This window comes from Neofelis nebulosa, chromosome 14, assembly GCF_028018385.1.
Source record: "Neofelis nebulosa isolate mNeoNeb1 chromosome 14, mNeoNeb1.pri, whole genome shotgun sequence".
NCBI lineage: Eukaryota > Metazoa > Chordata > Mammalia > Carnivora > Felidae > Neofelis > Neofelis nebulosa.
Window position 1 is genome coordinate 23,943,404 of NC_080795.1, and position 17,088 is coordinate 23,960,491.

The 17,088-nt window shown below is 36.9% G+C and overlaps 1 protein-coding gene across 5 annotated transcripts in view; it reads left to right on the plus strand.

Moving 5' to 3' along the window:
• Positions 1 to 16,744, plus strand: part of GDAP1 (ganglioside induced differentiation associated protein 1) — a 46,854-nt gene extending 30,110 nt beyond the window's left edge. For all 5 annotated transcript variants that reach the window (XM_058699885.1, XM_058699884.1, XM_058699887.1 and 2 more), the window contains 4 exons: positions 8,241 to 8,414; positions 9,655 to 9,749; positions 12,438 to 12,552; positions 13,557 to 16,744. In XM_058699885.1, coding sequence (XP_058555868.1) covers positions 8,241 to 8,414; positions 9,655 to 9,749; positions 12,438 to 12,552; positions 13,557 to 13,939 — 767 coding nt within the window. In that variant the 3' untranslated portion in view covers positions 13,940 to 16,744. The remainder of the gene's footprint in view (positions 1 to 8,240; positions 8,415 to 9,654; positions 9,750 to 12,437; positions 12,553 to 13,556) is intronic.
• The last annotated feature ends 344 nt before the right edge of the window (positions 16,745 to 17,088 follow it).

The following is a 17,088-nucleotide window of genomic DNA, read 5'->3' on the forward strand; positions in this document are numbered from 1 at the left end:
GGCAAATTGATTTAAGACAATTTTTCTCAACCTTGAGCTTTTTGGAAATGGACAGGTCTGTTAAGTAATTTGTATTTCTTGAGAGAAGTGGTTATAACGTGAATAAAGCAAAATCATGGTATAATAATTCTGTTTTAAATCATCAAAAGTCTCCAAAAGATACATAAATGGAAAATCATACTTAAATATCTTGTTGGCATCCTTTGAACTACTATTGCTAACCATTCTCCACTTCTTCCTCCTCTTCTTGCATTCTTTCTTCTCTAAGATATTCAGTAATATAAAATACGTTACTTTACGACATGGTAATGATTATTAGGCTTTCTTAAAGTGTTCGTTAGGCTTTTTCTTTTGATTTGATTATATAAAAACAAAACTGAAATACATTCTGAGCCCTACTCAAAGAAGGGAAATATTAAATTCTTCTTCTTACTACTTATGGAATCAGAGGAGAAGGCACTGTGGGCTAAATGTTAAGATGAAAATATGGAAACTAAGGACTTTAACTCTGGCTATACCAATAGAATAAACAATCAAGGATCCTAGCTCTTAGTCTGAAGTTGTGGCTAACTTGTTGCATATCCTTGGTGACTTGACTTCTCTGTTTATCCTCTTAGATTAGGTGATAGAGCTTTATCAATTGCAGACATAAAGCAAGTCCAATAAACTCTTATCTAACTCTTTTCTCTTTCCCAGGAGAGTAGTCACTCCATTGGGAAGAGTTAAAAGAAGATTAAGGGACCCCAAACCCTTAGATATGAAGACAGCAAGAAAACAGTTATATAAATGAAGGCTAGTCTATTTAATTCTTTTTTAAATGTTTATTTATTCTGAGAGAGGGAGATAGAGTGGGGGAGGGGCAGAGAGAAAGGGAGAGAGAGAATCCTAAGCAGGCTCCATGCTAAGTATAGAGCTTGATCTTATGAACCCCGAGATGATGACTTAAGCTGAAACCAGGAATTGGATGCTCAACTGACTGATTCACCCAGACGCTCCAAATGAAAGGTCTACAGATGAAGTTTATCCCAAAGTATTAAAATAAAAAATAAACATGTGTGGGTTATCACAATTATCATTAAGATAATTTATATTTGTCATTAAGAACTTATGGATATTAGTAAAAGAACCAGACAAGACAGACATTACTATCCTAATTGTCAAGGATGGGGTAAAGTGAATTCTAGCAATCCTTGCTACTTAAAGTGTGTTCCATTGACCAGCTGCATTGGTATCACCTGGAACTTGTTAGAAATGCAGAATCCTAAACTCTACTGCAGATCTCTTGAATCACAATTTGCATTTTAACAAGATCCTTAAGTGATTCATATATAAAGTTTCAGAAGCACTAATGCAGATTACTGTGTGTTAATTGCTTAAGCTTTAAGCAGCACTATAAATTACTTATATATACACACATATATAATTTTATATATATCTATACACATATATAACTTTTGAGTATCTCTGTTAAAAGGAACCAGCGTAAGTTTTACATTACTGAAGAATGGCTTTAACGCCTAAAAAAAAAAAAAAAAAAAAAAAAAAGAATCTATTGTGTACTGGGCATGGTTCTAGATATAACGTATCTTGGTTTAAGTAGGGCACTTCAGATTGTCTCAGAAGATACACTTGTGGAACGAAGGACCAAATATGGCTGGATAAAAGTGATGTACATTCAAACCACCATATTGAAGAATATTTATTTATAAATGTCTTACACATGTTGCCCATTTAGCTAAAGATTTATCCTATATAATTTTATTACATTTATTTCAATTACTGGTAGACCACAGTAAACACCATAAGGTCAGAGGCAGTGTCTGTCTCACTAACAGCTGAATCCCCAGTTCTTCATATAGTGTTTCATATAAGCTCTTTAACAGGAGCTTAATTAATACTTCTGAATGATGAAAATGAATCATTAAAATGGTTAAAATGAACTTTTGAAAATAGACGTGAGCCTGGACAGGGATCTCTACTGATGTCCTTATAGGTTTCTGTTCTCTGACTTGAGCCTAACAATTCTATAAATGACTTGAATAAGACATTGTGGAAATAAGGGATGACAAAAGCTGGGATAGTTAATGGCTAGCTTGTGAAAGGTTTGTCATGGAACAATAAAAGGGAAAAATAATTAAGATGAAGTTTAACAAGACTAAATGTAGTATGTGAATTTTATTTTTAAAAATAAGCTGCATTAATGAAGGATGGGAGACCTAGCTTGCTAAAAAGTTATCAATAATTTAAGCTAATAATAAAAGGCTGGTATGATCTGAAGTTGTTTTAAAAGTATAGGTTCTATCTGGAACATGGCAAATTGTGAACTGGTCAGAATATGCAACATTTTGTTCAATTATGAGTGGAACTTAAAAGAACGTTTACAACTTAGAATAATGAGTGAATTGATTTCATGAGATGTATAGTTGCCCATGGTTATAAGAGGAGACTTTAAGTGAATTTATTCACCTGAAGAATATAGTCAACTGGTATCTCTTTTGCTGTTATTTGTCATACCTTATTTGCTTACCAGCTAGAAATTGTACTAAAAATGATGGCTTGCTGACCTGTAGACATTTCTCAACATTTGTATATAATTGCTATTTACATCCTTATGCTTTTGGGATAAGTCCATTAGATAGCTAATAGTATTAGGGGAGAAATCTGGTAGCCAAGGCAATCTTTTTCAAGTCTTAGCCTAAAAATAGTTAATATCTAAATTGGATGATGGCTTTTTTTTTTTTTTTGAAAGAAGCTATAGATGTAGATATCAGTGTTATTCTTGAGGTCAGAACATGGGTTAAACAAAGAATTTAGAAGTATTGAGTTATGGCTGCTCAACCAAGGGCTGGTGAAGAACAATCTCTTTATTCTTTTAGTAGCTATTTTTTGGGGGTGTTAATTGGTGCAAGGACCTGGAATATTTCAAAGATTCCTAATCATTGGAATCTTACTAATCTAAAAAGATAGTTTCATTCTATAAACTTGAAAATAATACCAAACCTGTCTTTACTACATGCATGTGCTATTACTACTCACTTTAACAGACTTTTTCATGTACATGACACCTATTTCTCTTTGTGCATGTAAAGAAGAGTAGATATATTAAAGCATGAAATTCATTAAACTAGGTAAGGCATGATATGAAGCAAACTAGGGAAACTCAGGAACAGTGGACATAACAATTGAATATATGCACTATTAATATAGATTTAAAAATCTGGATATTTCTAATACTGTTCATAACCTCATTCAGTGAATTTAATCTGACCTCTAGATAACTTGAAAAAATGAGTATGAAATAACCACAAAATACTAGAACATTACTATTTATTATTGCCAAATGACTCAGTGGTAACTTGGAATCAAGGATCTCATATGGTGATATCGAATTTTGGTAATTTAATATAGAACAGTTCTCTGAAGATCATATCCGATACCTTAGGTCTGTATATACATCATTTATTCTTAGGAAATGGAATTTGGTTTGGAAATAAAGTATTCTGGTATGATATTAAAATATTGTTTATAAGTCTCATTAGGAAATATATTTTGTAGATAAAATCTTTGTCAATATCTATTGAATATCAACTCAGATTTTTAAAAAGAACATTAATTCTGAAGTCACCGTTACATTAAAAAGTTATTTATGTAAGGGTTTCCGATTATTCCAATTATACAATATTTTTGTATATTAATAAAAGCCTCTCATAAATAGTTGAATTACTTTATATGTATTTTAGCACATCTACTGAAATTGTAGAGTAGCACAAAGGTTCTAACCAAGTGTGGAGAAAATATGTGGTAAGGAAAAGAAAATGAACCTTTTAAAACTCATGATTGTGCCAACGAAAGTGGCTTTAAAAAGTAACTTCTTCTCCCCTCTTTGATTTGTCCAATTTCAGTGGACAGGTAGGGGTGTCAAAATGCAGAGACTCTGGTTCTATATTATGTGCAAACAATAATTGGAACAAACTGTCTGATAAAGGAGTTTTGCTCCCAATTACAAATGTTTCTGTTAAAAGCCTTAAATACCAATAAAGAGAAGTTAAACATTTAAGGTATAAAGCTTAGTGAAAATGATGGTATAAATTTGTCTCTGTCTCAGCAGATCATGACTGCATATAGTGAACTTCTATAATTTGACATTATGTGTTTTTCCCTCATCTGTGTTTAGATTTGATTGTTCTCATTCCAAAGCTTTGAATTGTAGTCAGTTTGTAACCATAACTTTTGCCTCAGGTTATAACTTATTTACATTATTATATTTTTTTAATAGCCTGGTGTTTGACTAGTTGAAGGGTACAGTTTTTTTTCTGCTACATGATGCATACCTTCTTATATATCGATGTCATCACAAAGTGATCTACTAAGTAAAATTAAAAAATCAGCAAAGGAGTAAAGATAGAAATGAGGTCTGTTTTCATTGAACTACTAATAGTAAGAGCTGAAAATTATTCAGATAGACCTAGGGGGAAGTCTTTCTTGAAAACAAGACATAATTATGCCTTCTTTGTCTGCCATCACTGGGGAACGTAGGAAATCAGAGCAGTCAATGTAGTAAAATAATGGAAGCTTAGCCTGTAAGACCCTAAATTCTTTTAAATTTTTGCTCTTGGGTAAACAATGTAATATAAACAATGTAATTTTTTTTAATGGCTCAAGGCCATGGTTTTTCTACAAGGCAGTATAGGGACTTGAGAATGTGGGGAACTGTTTGTCCCTGTTAAATAGCTGCAGAACACTTGCATTGTGTCTTTTCTTTCTGGTTTTAAAAAACTATGTTTTTCTCTCATTATATCATATTTCTGCTTTGTGTCTACCCGTCTGTTTCTAATTTGCTGCCAAAATTTTGGTGCAATACAAGACCTGCCTTTGTCCCCTACTCAGTTCTTCTAGGAAGTCAGGTCTTCTGCCAATTTATTCATTTATTCTTATTTTTTCTTCCAGCTTAGTCACTAATCCTGGTTTCCAGTACAGCAACCCTATTCCCTAATGCTGGAAACTCTTTTCAATGCCTGCTTCTTAAAAGTCCCCTGATTCCTTGCCCTGCCCCTTTAGGCCTTCTATTGCTTTTGCTTTTTCGCTCCTGACTGAGGTAGAATAGCAAGAACAGTTTTTATTTATTTATTTATTTATTTATTTATTTATTTATTTATTCATTCATTCATTCATTCATTCATTCATTCATGCATTCATTCATTCCCTACACCCAGCGTGGGGCTTAATCTCATGACCCCAAGATCAAGAATTGCATAGCTCTAAGCTAGCCAGGTGATCCCTTTTCTTCTTCTTCTCCTTTTATTATGGAAGGATTGAAAAATAAAATAGAATGAGAGTGAGAGGGAAGATCTGTATAATTAAAAGGAAATTCCCAATTGCTTTTTGAAAAACTCTGTTTCCAGAGGCAGTGGACACTATTGTGCTTTGGTGTTGAGGAGGACAATGACAACACATGGCAGGTGTTGCTCTGGAGGTCCTGGAAGAGAGACCGTGAGGCTGGATGAGAGCTTTGGTTCAGTGGATATTTTATGGTCTGTCTGACAAAGTGTTAGAGGAGATAGTTGTATTGTAATGGTGCCTTGAGTAGAAGAAACTTATTTTCATGGATTTAAACATTTATATTCCTTTGAGAACTCAGGCATAGGCAGATGGAACTTCCCCAGAAAGCAATTACTAGACAGTGTTTTTCCTGCTTTTATTCACTTTCCCAGAAGGAAGTGGTATGCTCTTCTGAAGACATGCCCCAGGCCTGGCACCAGAAAGTAGCCTGAGCCACTGGCCATAAATTTAACCACTTGTAAGCATTTTAAAATGCTGTACCATTTTTGGTTATTAACTTGAGGTTTTTGGACCCTCAGAGCAGTGGTTCTTAAACTGTTTGGTTTCCAGGCCCCTTTATCATAAAAGTTATGGAGAACACTGGAGAGCTTTAGTTTCTGTGGGCTGTATCTATCAACATTTACCAAATTAGAAATTAAAACTGAGAAAAATTTGAAACACGCAAATACATAAGCCCACACCTCATTAACTGTCAGAGTGATGGAGCCATCACATGTCCTGTAGCCTCTGGAAAACTCTGCTGTATCCTTGAGAGAGAATAGGAGTGAAAAACCAATTAACATTGTAGTATTACTATGAAAGTAGCTTTGACTTTGTGGACCCCCTGAGAGTGTCTTGGGGAAGCCCAGGGATTCTTAGACCACGCTTTGAGAACTGTTGCCCTTAGTGGTCTATGAATAGCATTCAGGAGATTTGAGATCCTAGAGGAGAAAAATTATTATATCTTTATTTTCACTAATTTCCAACAGAAACATTATTTCCTTTCATTTCTAGTGTAGGGATAAACCACAGCAATTGATCAGGAGTGCCTGTGACTTTGTTACCAATAGAAATCACATGTATGTTCATAGCATATCAAGTTATTGTAGATATCTTAAAAATAACTTATGCTCATAATTACTTTGAAATTATGGTAGTTATTAGACCTGCTTCTAGATATTGTTAATGTGTTAAAAAAAGGCACCCATACTAATGTTTTATAATTTAAAAATAATTTGATAAATATATTTCAATATAATCAATTTCCTTTGCAATCCTGTCTTGTATGCACTTAAGGACATTAGGTTAAGAACTCTTTAGTATTTCAAGGGCCTGAGAAGGACTCCAGTCTGTTGTCCTTATGGAAATTTCTACCATGCATTGGTTGGGATCTTAGTGATAAACTGAAATCCTCAAAGATCACCAAGGAAGTGTGCTCTAGTTGGGTAAATTCACTGTTGACAAGTAGTATGTGGCTGACACTTCATTCTCAGTTATTCCAATGTAGATTTCGGAATTGGACTTCCTAGCAGGGAATTAGATATTTGTCTGCTGGTTTGAGGAGTAATCCATCTTATTTTTTCTTAGAGAGTCAGAAATAGTCTGTTGGCTTAAAAAACTTGTTCCACTTGGATTATGGCATTATGAGATCTTGTCTGAAATGCTCTGCAACCAACTCTGAATTGTCAACACTTATAAATGAGTGTGGGGTGCTCAAAAGGATTCTAAATTAAATAACCCAAACTACCAAACTAAGAAATAAATTAATAAAATTGAGGCTGTTCTTTTTACTTGTTGGAATAAGCTTGTTGGCATTTTTCAGGGCCTGTTTCAGGGTCAAAAGTAAGAAGTGATTCTGAAGGGACATAGCCCTGATCTTTGGATCATTTGGTTCATATTTATTCTTTTTAGATAATCTGTGAATTGTGAACCCTTTAGAGATGTTACAATAGTGTTATAAGACAGAGCACTGCATTAGGACTTACCGACTTTAGTTGTTGTTCTGCCTTTAATTAGCTGTGGGATCTTGGGGAGAATGCCTCAGCCTCTATGTCTCAGTGTCTTTGTTAACTGCTGCAGAGCTTCTCCAGCTCAAACATTCTAAGGCAACTAGAAATTTGGGAATATGTTCATTAGTTGAAACTTACTGAACATCTACTATGAGCCAAACATTATATTAGGCACTGGGAACTCAACAGAGAACAGTACATGGTCCCTGCCTTCAAGTAGTCTAGAGTTTAACCAGCACATGAGGATTCATGCAGAACCCACTTTCTAGAGATAAAATACTAGAAATTCATGGTGAATTCTGTGAAGATTGTCAATTCACATTCACCTAGCATCAGCAGGGCTACTCTTGGTATTAATTGGAACCTCAGAAAGAGTGGTCCTTGTTTATCTTTCCATAATGGTCTTTCATTCACCTAACCAACCTCTATCAATGGCCTAAAGTTTAATGGACACTGTGGTAGACCCTAGGTCATAGGCTCCCTGCCCTGAAGAAGCTCATGGGTCAAAAAGATACAAACAACTAATTAAGGTGATAAGGCTATGAAGGTATATGTACAAGGTATTTTGCATGTACCGAGGAGGTACATTTGACCCAATCAGATATTGGTGGTTGTAGGATGTTAGGGAATGTTCCACAGAGGAGTTGGCATAAATAACTGGACCTTGAGGGTTGAGTAGCAATTTGTAAGGTAGAGAAGTGAGAGAACTGCAGTGTGATCATCGTTTGGGATCTAGCCTCGTACATCTGCCCATTTCAAATTTTGAATATCTGGGTGGGGGAGATACCATCTTTTAAATGCCTTGATATAATATTGAAAACATTGATGAGGAGATTTGGGTTTTTGATTTTGCTTTTGGATGTAACATCTCATTTGTAACTTTTTCTTCAATGTTTGTATATATGTTTTTAGAAAAAACACCCAGGTTAATGCCTGATAAAGGAAGCATGTATTATCCACGGGTACAACATTATCGAGAACTTCTTGACTCATTGCCAATGGATGCCTATACACATGGCTGCATTTTACATCCTGAGCTAACTGTGGACTCCATGATCCCAGCTTATGCAACCACAAGGATTCGCAGTATGTAATGATCTTAAAGACTTGGAATTCTATCTCAAGTTTCTTTTAATTCGTTTTTGAGACCTGGCACATCTCATGAAGACCTGGGCACAGGGTTGTTGAGTTTGTTGCATGGATGCTCATGTTACAGATTGGTCCATGCACTAGATTAATATGTGCTTCAGCTGTTCAGCTGGACTTTTATTATCTATAGGAGCTGATTTTCCAGCTCCTAGTCTTGAGGGCCACGTTTGGATAAAACTCAGAGGCCTGTGGAAAAGAAAAGAACATAACATGTTCTAACAGACATGTGGACTAAGAATCATGAAATCTGGAAACTGCTGGGGATTAAGGGGAACTGAGTTCATATTTCTTGTCCTTAATTCTTGTTTCATTACGTGAGGGAGCCAGACTGCAGGCTGTGTAACCATTATTCTACCTCTAAATTCAATGATTTGGGATTGATTTGAGTTGTGATAACCAGCTCTCTCCTTTTCTGAGGACAGAGTATGGTCGGTGCATGGGATGTGGAGAAGGAGATGTGCTCTATGGCACATGTGACTGGGATAGGAAAGTAAGGGAAGGTGGCTGTGGTCGGACTCTGGGGATGTTTGACTAGAAACACTCAAATACAGATCTTCTAATTCCAGAAACTACATTCTTTCCATTACATTATATCTCACCTTTATAATTCTTTTAATGTTACTTTTCTTTCGTTTTGTACTTTTCCACCTTTTTCTCCTCTTCTTTCCCCGTCCTCCTTTTCCTCTTCCCACTTTACCTTCTTGTTCCTCCTCCTTCCCTACATAAATACTTATTATATGATTTGAAACAAGTGTTATGACTATAATTCCATCATTTAGAGTTAATATTTTTTCAAATGAGTCTTTTGCCTTCCCTTCATATAGAAATCCATTATAGAAAACTTGAAAGGTATTGAAAGATAGAACAACTACTGAGCACTGAGCACTGAGCACTTCTAATGTGCTGGCCTTGCTCTGAGTGCTTTCCTGGGTGTCTCACATTTAATCCTTAGCCTATGCAGCAGATGCTCTGAGAAGCATTTGAGAAAACTGAAATTAAAACTGAAGCATTTTCTTGCATTTGAGAAAACTGAGGCACAGAGAGGCTAAGGCCATGGCAGAGGGAGGGGGTGAATCCCAGAGCTCATGTTCTTACCATGGAGTTTCCCAGTTTCTCCTTGTTTCTTGTGTAGAAGGGAGGAAATAACTTACTATTTCAAAAATGATTTTGTTCTCAGGCCAAATTGGTAACACAGAATCTGAACTGAAAAAACTTGCTGAAGAAAACCCAGATTTACAAGAGGCATACATCGCAAAACAGAAGCGACTTAAAGTGAGTAAGCCAGGCTGTCCTCAATTGACATCCACTGTTTGTATTAAATGTTCCACTTTTGGTAAAGTATCACTATTTCTAGAACATCTTCACTTAAATATTGCAGGTCACCTGTGCATGTTACCTTTGGCTTATGCTCTGCTTTTAGAAAGAAGTTTTCTTTGTTAGATTTGATATTCAAATCTAATGACGGTTGCCTATAAAAAAGCAGGTATTGCCCATGCTGGTTGCCAAGGAAAGTTATAAAACGTAAAAAGCAAGTTCATAATATGTACTGGGAATCTGTCACTTCAGGTATTCCACTTAGCTAGACCTTTGACTTTTGTTTTTTAATACCAGTAAGGCAATTGGCAAGCTTATTCTATATATACTCCCCTCCCTCATTTTTTTTTTTTATCTTTCACCCATTTCTTCCTCCTCTAACCTCCACCTCTGGCAACCATCAATCTGTTCTCTGTCTCTGTGAGCTTGGTGTTTTGTCTTGTTGTTGTTGTTGCTTTTAGATATCACATATAAGAGAGATCCCACAGTATTTGTCTTTCTCTGTCTGACCTATTTTACTTAGCATAATGCCCTTGAGGTCCATTTATGTTATTGAAAATGGCAAAATTTCATTTTTTATGCTTGAATAATACTGCATTGTGTGTATATACCACATCTATTCATTCATCCATGGATGGACACTTAGGTTGTTTCCATATCTTGGATATTGTAAATGAAGTTGCAAAGAACCTGGGGTGCATACATCTTTTCAAGTTAGTGTTTTCATTTTTTTTTTTTTTTTTGGATAAATACCCAGAAGTAGAATTGCTGGATCACCTGGTGGTTCTGTTTTTAATTTTTTGAGGAACCTCTATTCTGTTTTCCATAATGGCTGTACCAGTTTACATTCCCACCACTTACTACTTGCCTTTTTGACAATAGCCATTCTAATGGGTGTGAGGTGATATCTTGTGGTTTTGATTTGCATTTCCCTGATAATTAGTGATGTTGAGCATCTTTTTATGTACCTGTTGGCCATCTGTATGTCTTCTTTGGAAAAGTGTCTGTTCAGATCCTCTGCACGTTTTAAAATCAGAGTTTTTTTTGTTATTGTGTTTAGGAGTTCTTGATATATTTTGCACGTTAGCCCTTATCATACATGTAATTTGCAAGTATTTTCCCCCATTTAATAGTCTGCCTTTTCATTTTATTGATGGTTTTCTCTGTTGTGCAGAAACTTTTTAGTTAGATGCTGTCCCACTTGTTTACTTTTGCTTTTGTGTCTTTTGTTTTTGGTGTCAGATTCATAAAATTATTGCCAAGACCTGTCAAGGAGTTTACCACCTATGTTTCCTTCTAGGAGCTTTCTAGTTTTAAATCTTACGTTCAAGGCTTTAATCCATTTTCAGTTAATCCATTTTGACTTGCCTGCCTCCTAAGGAGGCTGTGGGCTTTGATTCATCAGTTACAGTCAGCCTTTCTCTCTCTAGTGATTCTTTCCTCATGGTCCAAGAATACATGCACGCTTCTCGCACATTAAAAATGTAGCCAACATCAACACTCTTCGCCCTCCTCAACCTCCCATCTTCCGTCATCTTATCTTAGCTAAGGGAGCTTCTCAAAGGAAATGACTTCATACACAGCACCCCTTACTTTCCACTCTTTGAAAGAAGAGAATTTTTTTGATAGAATTATCTTTGCCTTTATTTATTTTTAATGAAATTTATTGTCAAATTGGTTTCCATACAACACCCAGTGCTCATCCCAACAGTTGCCCTCCTCAATGCCCATCATCCACTTCCCCTTCCCTACCACCCCCATCAACTCTCAATTTATTCTTTTTTAAGAGTCTCTTATGGTTTGCCTAAGTTTTTTTTTTCCTTCCCCTCACCCATGGTCTTCTGTTAAGTTTCTCAGGATCTACCTAAGAGTGAAACCATATGGTATCTGTCTTTCTCTGTATGACTTATTTCACTTAGCATAACACCCTCCAGTTCCATCCACATTGCTACAAAAGGCCATATTTCATTCTCTCATTGCCATATAGTATTCCATTGTATGTATAAACCACAATTTCTTTATCCATTCATCAGTTGACGGAAATTTAGGCTCTTTCCATAATTTGGCTATTGTTGAAAGTGCTGCTATAAACGTTGGGGTACAAGTGCCCCTATGCATCAGCACTCCTGTATCCCTTGGGTAAATTTTAGCAGTGCTATTGCTGGGTCATAGGGTAGATCTAGTTTTAATTTTTTGAGGAACCTCCACACTGTTTTCCAGAGTGGCTGCACCAGTTTGCATTCGCACCAACAGTGCAACAGAGTTCCCGTTTCTCAGGAACCCACTCTTCTTAATTCTCTGCATTCCTCGTGCCTGACCCTTCAGTCCTTCATTCCTCGAAAGCTGCTGAAGTTCCATTCATTAGTTGGGGTTGAGAGGAGTCCCTTTGTGCCCCTCATATTCCTTGCCATTTCTGGTCCACTGGTCCCACAGGGGTTGCCAGTGAGCATTGGATCTGGCCCGTGGAGTATTCTCCAAGCCAGAGTATTTTCCCTCAAGTTTGCTTTTGCTTTAACATTATTCTGTATCTTCTCATTGTCTCAAATAAATAGACTCCAGCTCTGGAAGAGTTTATATCTGCTTTGCTCTATATTGATTGCTTTTTTGCAGGCATCAATAACCTCTTTTGTTATTTTTGCTAATTAGTCAAAGCTTCTTGACCATGACAATGTCAAATATTTGAAGAAAATTCTTGATGAATTGGAGAAAGTCTTGGATCAGGTTGAAACTGAGTTGCAAAGAAGAAATGAAGAAACTCCAGGTAGGTTCTCATTTGTGGGTTTTTTTTTTCTCTTTTGCTGGACACCAGGCTATTTATGGGAATACTTTTAGATTTTGCCAAAAACATCCTGTAATCTGTTTTTATTATTTTTATTCATGGGCAGTTTAAATTATCATGGCAACAATAGTACTGAACTCAGCAAAACCCAGGCATCTCATGGTATTCCAGTCTGTGTATATGTGAAATGTGACTGGTGGAGGATTTTTCCGCACAATTTGAAGTTATAGCTGGGAGATTCCTACTTAGCCCATTTCACACATTTGTAATTACAGTAGTTCATTTGGTTAAATAACCTGAGTAGTTGCTTGAATGGTCCCTCTAGTTTTTTTTCTGGGCAGGGACAGTACTTCCAATCTGGAGTATAAAACAGGTCCTGGCCTGTGTATATATGCAGGTTGGCTGGTGAGCATCCGTGTATCGTACTTTGGGGCTTAAGTGCATCACCAAGCCATTGCCCAGGTACATGCACATGGACCATTTGTGCCATTCTAATTGGCAACAAAGTTGAAGACCATGTTATGTGAAAGTTGCTTCCCAATAGGAACTTCTGCTTTATATAAGTAACTAGGAGCAGCAGTCACTTGAGTGACATTTCAGGCCCAATTTTATGGGTGTTTCTAAAGCTTATCTGCTGTTTTCCTAAACCAGGAAGAAAGATCTGTTGACTCCTCTGGGTTGGAGGCTCTCACTTCCTCAGAATCCTTTTGAAAATGAAAGGCTTTGAGCTCAAATGGCTCTAGTTTGACCCAGGGATGTAGGTGACTGACAGATATCAAGCAAATTTCCCTTAGCTTGGGATACATTGGCATGGGCTTTGTTTTAGGATACAATTACTTGCTGAGTTTGATTGTCAAGAAAACGTACCATGGCCTTCATCGTTTGCTGTACTCACACTCGCCCTCAAGACCGAGATAAAAGATGCCAGCCAGAGTCTCTCTGTACAGCACTTGCCCCTAACTCTCCGTGTCCCTTTCTCTGATTAGAAGAGGGCCGCCAGCCTTGGCTCTGTGGAGAATCCTTCACCCTGGCAGACGTTTCACTCGCTGTCACATTGCATCGGCTGAAGTTCCTGGGGTTTGCGAGGAGAAACTGGGGAAATGGAAAGCGACCAAACTTGGAAACCTATTACGAACGTGTCTTGAAGAGAAAAACATTTAACAAGGTTTTAGGACATGTCAACAATATATTAATCTCCGCAGTGCTGCCAACAGCGTTCCGGGTGGCCAAGAAAAGGGCCCCAAAAGTTCTTGGCACCACCCTTGTGGTTGGTTTGCTCGCAGGAATGGGATATTTTGCTTTTATGCTTTTCAGAAAGAGACTTGGCAGCATGATATTAGCACTTAGACCCAGACCAAATTATTTCTAGGCTTGTAGGGATCTCATGGTGGCAACTCATCCAGCTATTCAACTAGACCCTTGTCCACTCTTCAAGGCCCAGTGGAGAATGACCCTAGGCAATTAGTAAAAAGCATAATTTACTTTACTCTTTGGATAGTTTATGTGGGGAGAGGAGATAATGAAAGTGGTTTTGTGGGCTGGTAACTTTGAAATCACTTATTTGAAAACCTGAACTAATCCATCCTTAAAATGTGCAAGGTCAAGATAATGTAAATGTGACAGAGAATCAGACCTTCAACTCAAAATGTCAGTTCAAGTTCTGAATTCTTTTGGGGGAGAAGGTTCTTACTATAAGCAGACAGTAATAGCCTGTGATTGCCCATAGCTGTTCATTTGAGACTATCTGGATGTGCTGAGTGTCGAGTAGTTAGCAACATTTTCCACTGGAAATTCAGAGATCACCTTTGTTTTAAACCAGTTTAGATAGTGGCAGGGGCACAGCAGCACGTCATATGATCACTGTTAGCTTCAGGCAGAAATAAGTAACACAAAGGGAACAGGGAGAAGGACAAGAGGGAAAATGAAGTCTGTATAGTGAAGAGCGGTAGAAGGCAACTGCCAGATGCCTCCAACACAATTCATGGCTGCCTGTCCCCTTAGTAAACATTACGTTTGACTACTTGTGGCCATTGCCCACGTATCTTCCTGTAATTGAGAAACTTGGGAAGAGACTAGGGAGTTACTGGGGGAGTGGACTCGAGAAAACCCTGGGGTTTACACTCAGAGCTCCTCATCTGACCTTAGTATTAATTTTAAATGCATATGAATCACACTCATTATTTTAATAAGATTAACTGCTTATGTACTTGGGTGTGAAATGCCTACTGGAACATTTCTGCTTAGCATTTACATGATATAAAATGGTTCCTTTCTTTTCCTCATAGTTCCCTAATTGGATGCTGCCTGAGAAATATCACTCCTATGGACCGTTTTCTCCAGTCACTGGGGGTCTTGGCTTCTACAGCCTCTTTTAGCACACAAGTGGGAGTCAGGTGAAGGTCCCTGCTAATCCCTAGCGTGGCACGTGGCTAGGTAGTAGGTGTTTGAATGATCTGGGAGCACTAAATATGCTTATTCTGATTTTGAAGAAGCTGGTGTGTTAAAAAACTGTTGTCTAGGCCTTGCATCTGTTTATTGTTATTAGCAGGGCCTTAAAAGGTTAAAGAGAAAGAAAAAGTTAAAGAGAAATAGAAAAGTGTAGTCTTAGCGCATTAGGGGAAATGAAATAAGCCAATAGTGATGTCCACTTGTATTCTTCATGTGTGTCTAGGCATTTCAGGGGTACCTCAGTCCATCTGGAAGGGATAATCCCAGTGTATCCCATGAACAACTATGGAATCATACAGTTTGTGCTTAGGAAAAATTTTTCATGGTGACAGCAAGATACAGTTTCCCTGGCATTGCCCTGAAAGGAATTGGGGGGATAGTTTTAGGTCTCTGGCAAGAAGTATGTATAGAGAATGATGAGCTAAGGTTCAAGAAAATAACAAAAGCTTGGATTGCCTCAGGCTGGCTCTGCAAAATAGCCAAAGAATGTACTTTTTTTATTAATAGGAAACAGTCAAACTTAGGAAACAATGACTTTTGATGGTAAAATGAGTCTATAATTCCATTTCATGAATCTGTTTTTAGAAAATCTTGAGGAAATGGATGTTCCTTGTTTACAAAAATTGATAACATCTCAGTGTAAACTTAGTCCAATAATAACGAACAGACTAGCAGCTTTTAGAATGTCTTAATTTTGCCCCTCCCGTGCACTGTCATATAGAGTAGTTGGATTTGTTTGTTGCTGGGACATTCCAATCCCTATGTTCATAAAAGAGCCACAAAACTGATTATTCAGTAGTTTATAGTGTTTCAGAGATCTTTATATCACCCTGCGAGAAGCAAGAATTCAGACATGAAGAAGACAAAGTTGGATTTTTATAAAAATCTACAAAGGGTATTTACCTATGTAAAAGTTGTTGATCAAGAATAAAGATTAGAAGCCCAGTGCTGGCTTTTCCTTAAATTTACTGAATCAGAGAAAGTCTACTGGGAAGTATAATTTTCTGATACGGTTTCATTGGAAATATGCTTGTGTCAATATTAAAGATGATGCATCATGGTGATTTCACTTGTTTCATGCATACCCATGGATTTAGACTCATAAAATGTTAGGGGACATAATGACCACTAGATGGCACTGTTCACATAGTAGTCTGAGATCGGGCATTCTTTAGGTTCAGCAAACCTAAAATTGCTCAAGTGAAGATAAACATTAATGACCTTAGTTTCTGAAATGAGGGCATCTTCATCAGATCATTCATCTGTACAAAAGCTTGAGGCACATGTAGTATTGATTTCTAATGCTTTAGAAGGGATAACAGTACCACACAATGTCAAACTAAAGAGCTAAACATATACTATTAGCAAAATAAGCACTTTTATCTATTTTGTTTCAAGATCATTGGTGACTGGCCAGTGTGCTCCTCAGTTTCCAAAGTTTGTATAAATACCATAATTATAAAAATGTCTGAGGTACTAAATTTAGGTTGACTGTGTATGTCTTAATACATAAATACTATTTTATTGTTATTGCAATTATATGCCTTTTGAATCTGTTTTCCTTAATTGCAGATAGTTATAAATGCTTGCTTGATTTTTAGTTATTATTGATATTGACACCAGAGTTGTAGATATTTTGGTGTTGTTTAATGTAATAGATCAAGATACTATTCTACTTGTAAGATCAATAAAAGTAATTGGATAATCAATATCAACTATAAAAGTACCAATTTTGTAATCTTTTTTGAGAAAACAGATTTATTGGGGCACGTGGGTGACTCAGTTGATTGAGTGTCCAACTTCGGCTTATGATCTCAGGGTTTGTGGGTTTGAGCCCTGCATTGGGCTCTCTGCTGTCAGTGTGGAGCCACTTTGGATCCTCTGTCCCCCTCTTTCTCTGCACCTGCCCCTCTCATGCTTGCTCGCTTTCTCAAAAAACAACAAAAAAACCCAAGATTTATTTTCATTTAAAATCAAAGTATACTGTGCTAGTTGGAAGGAGTAAAATAAGCAGAAATTAGGTATTCAATATATTTAGCTTACAAGATGGCATATTTTCCTTATAACAAT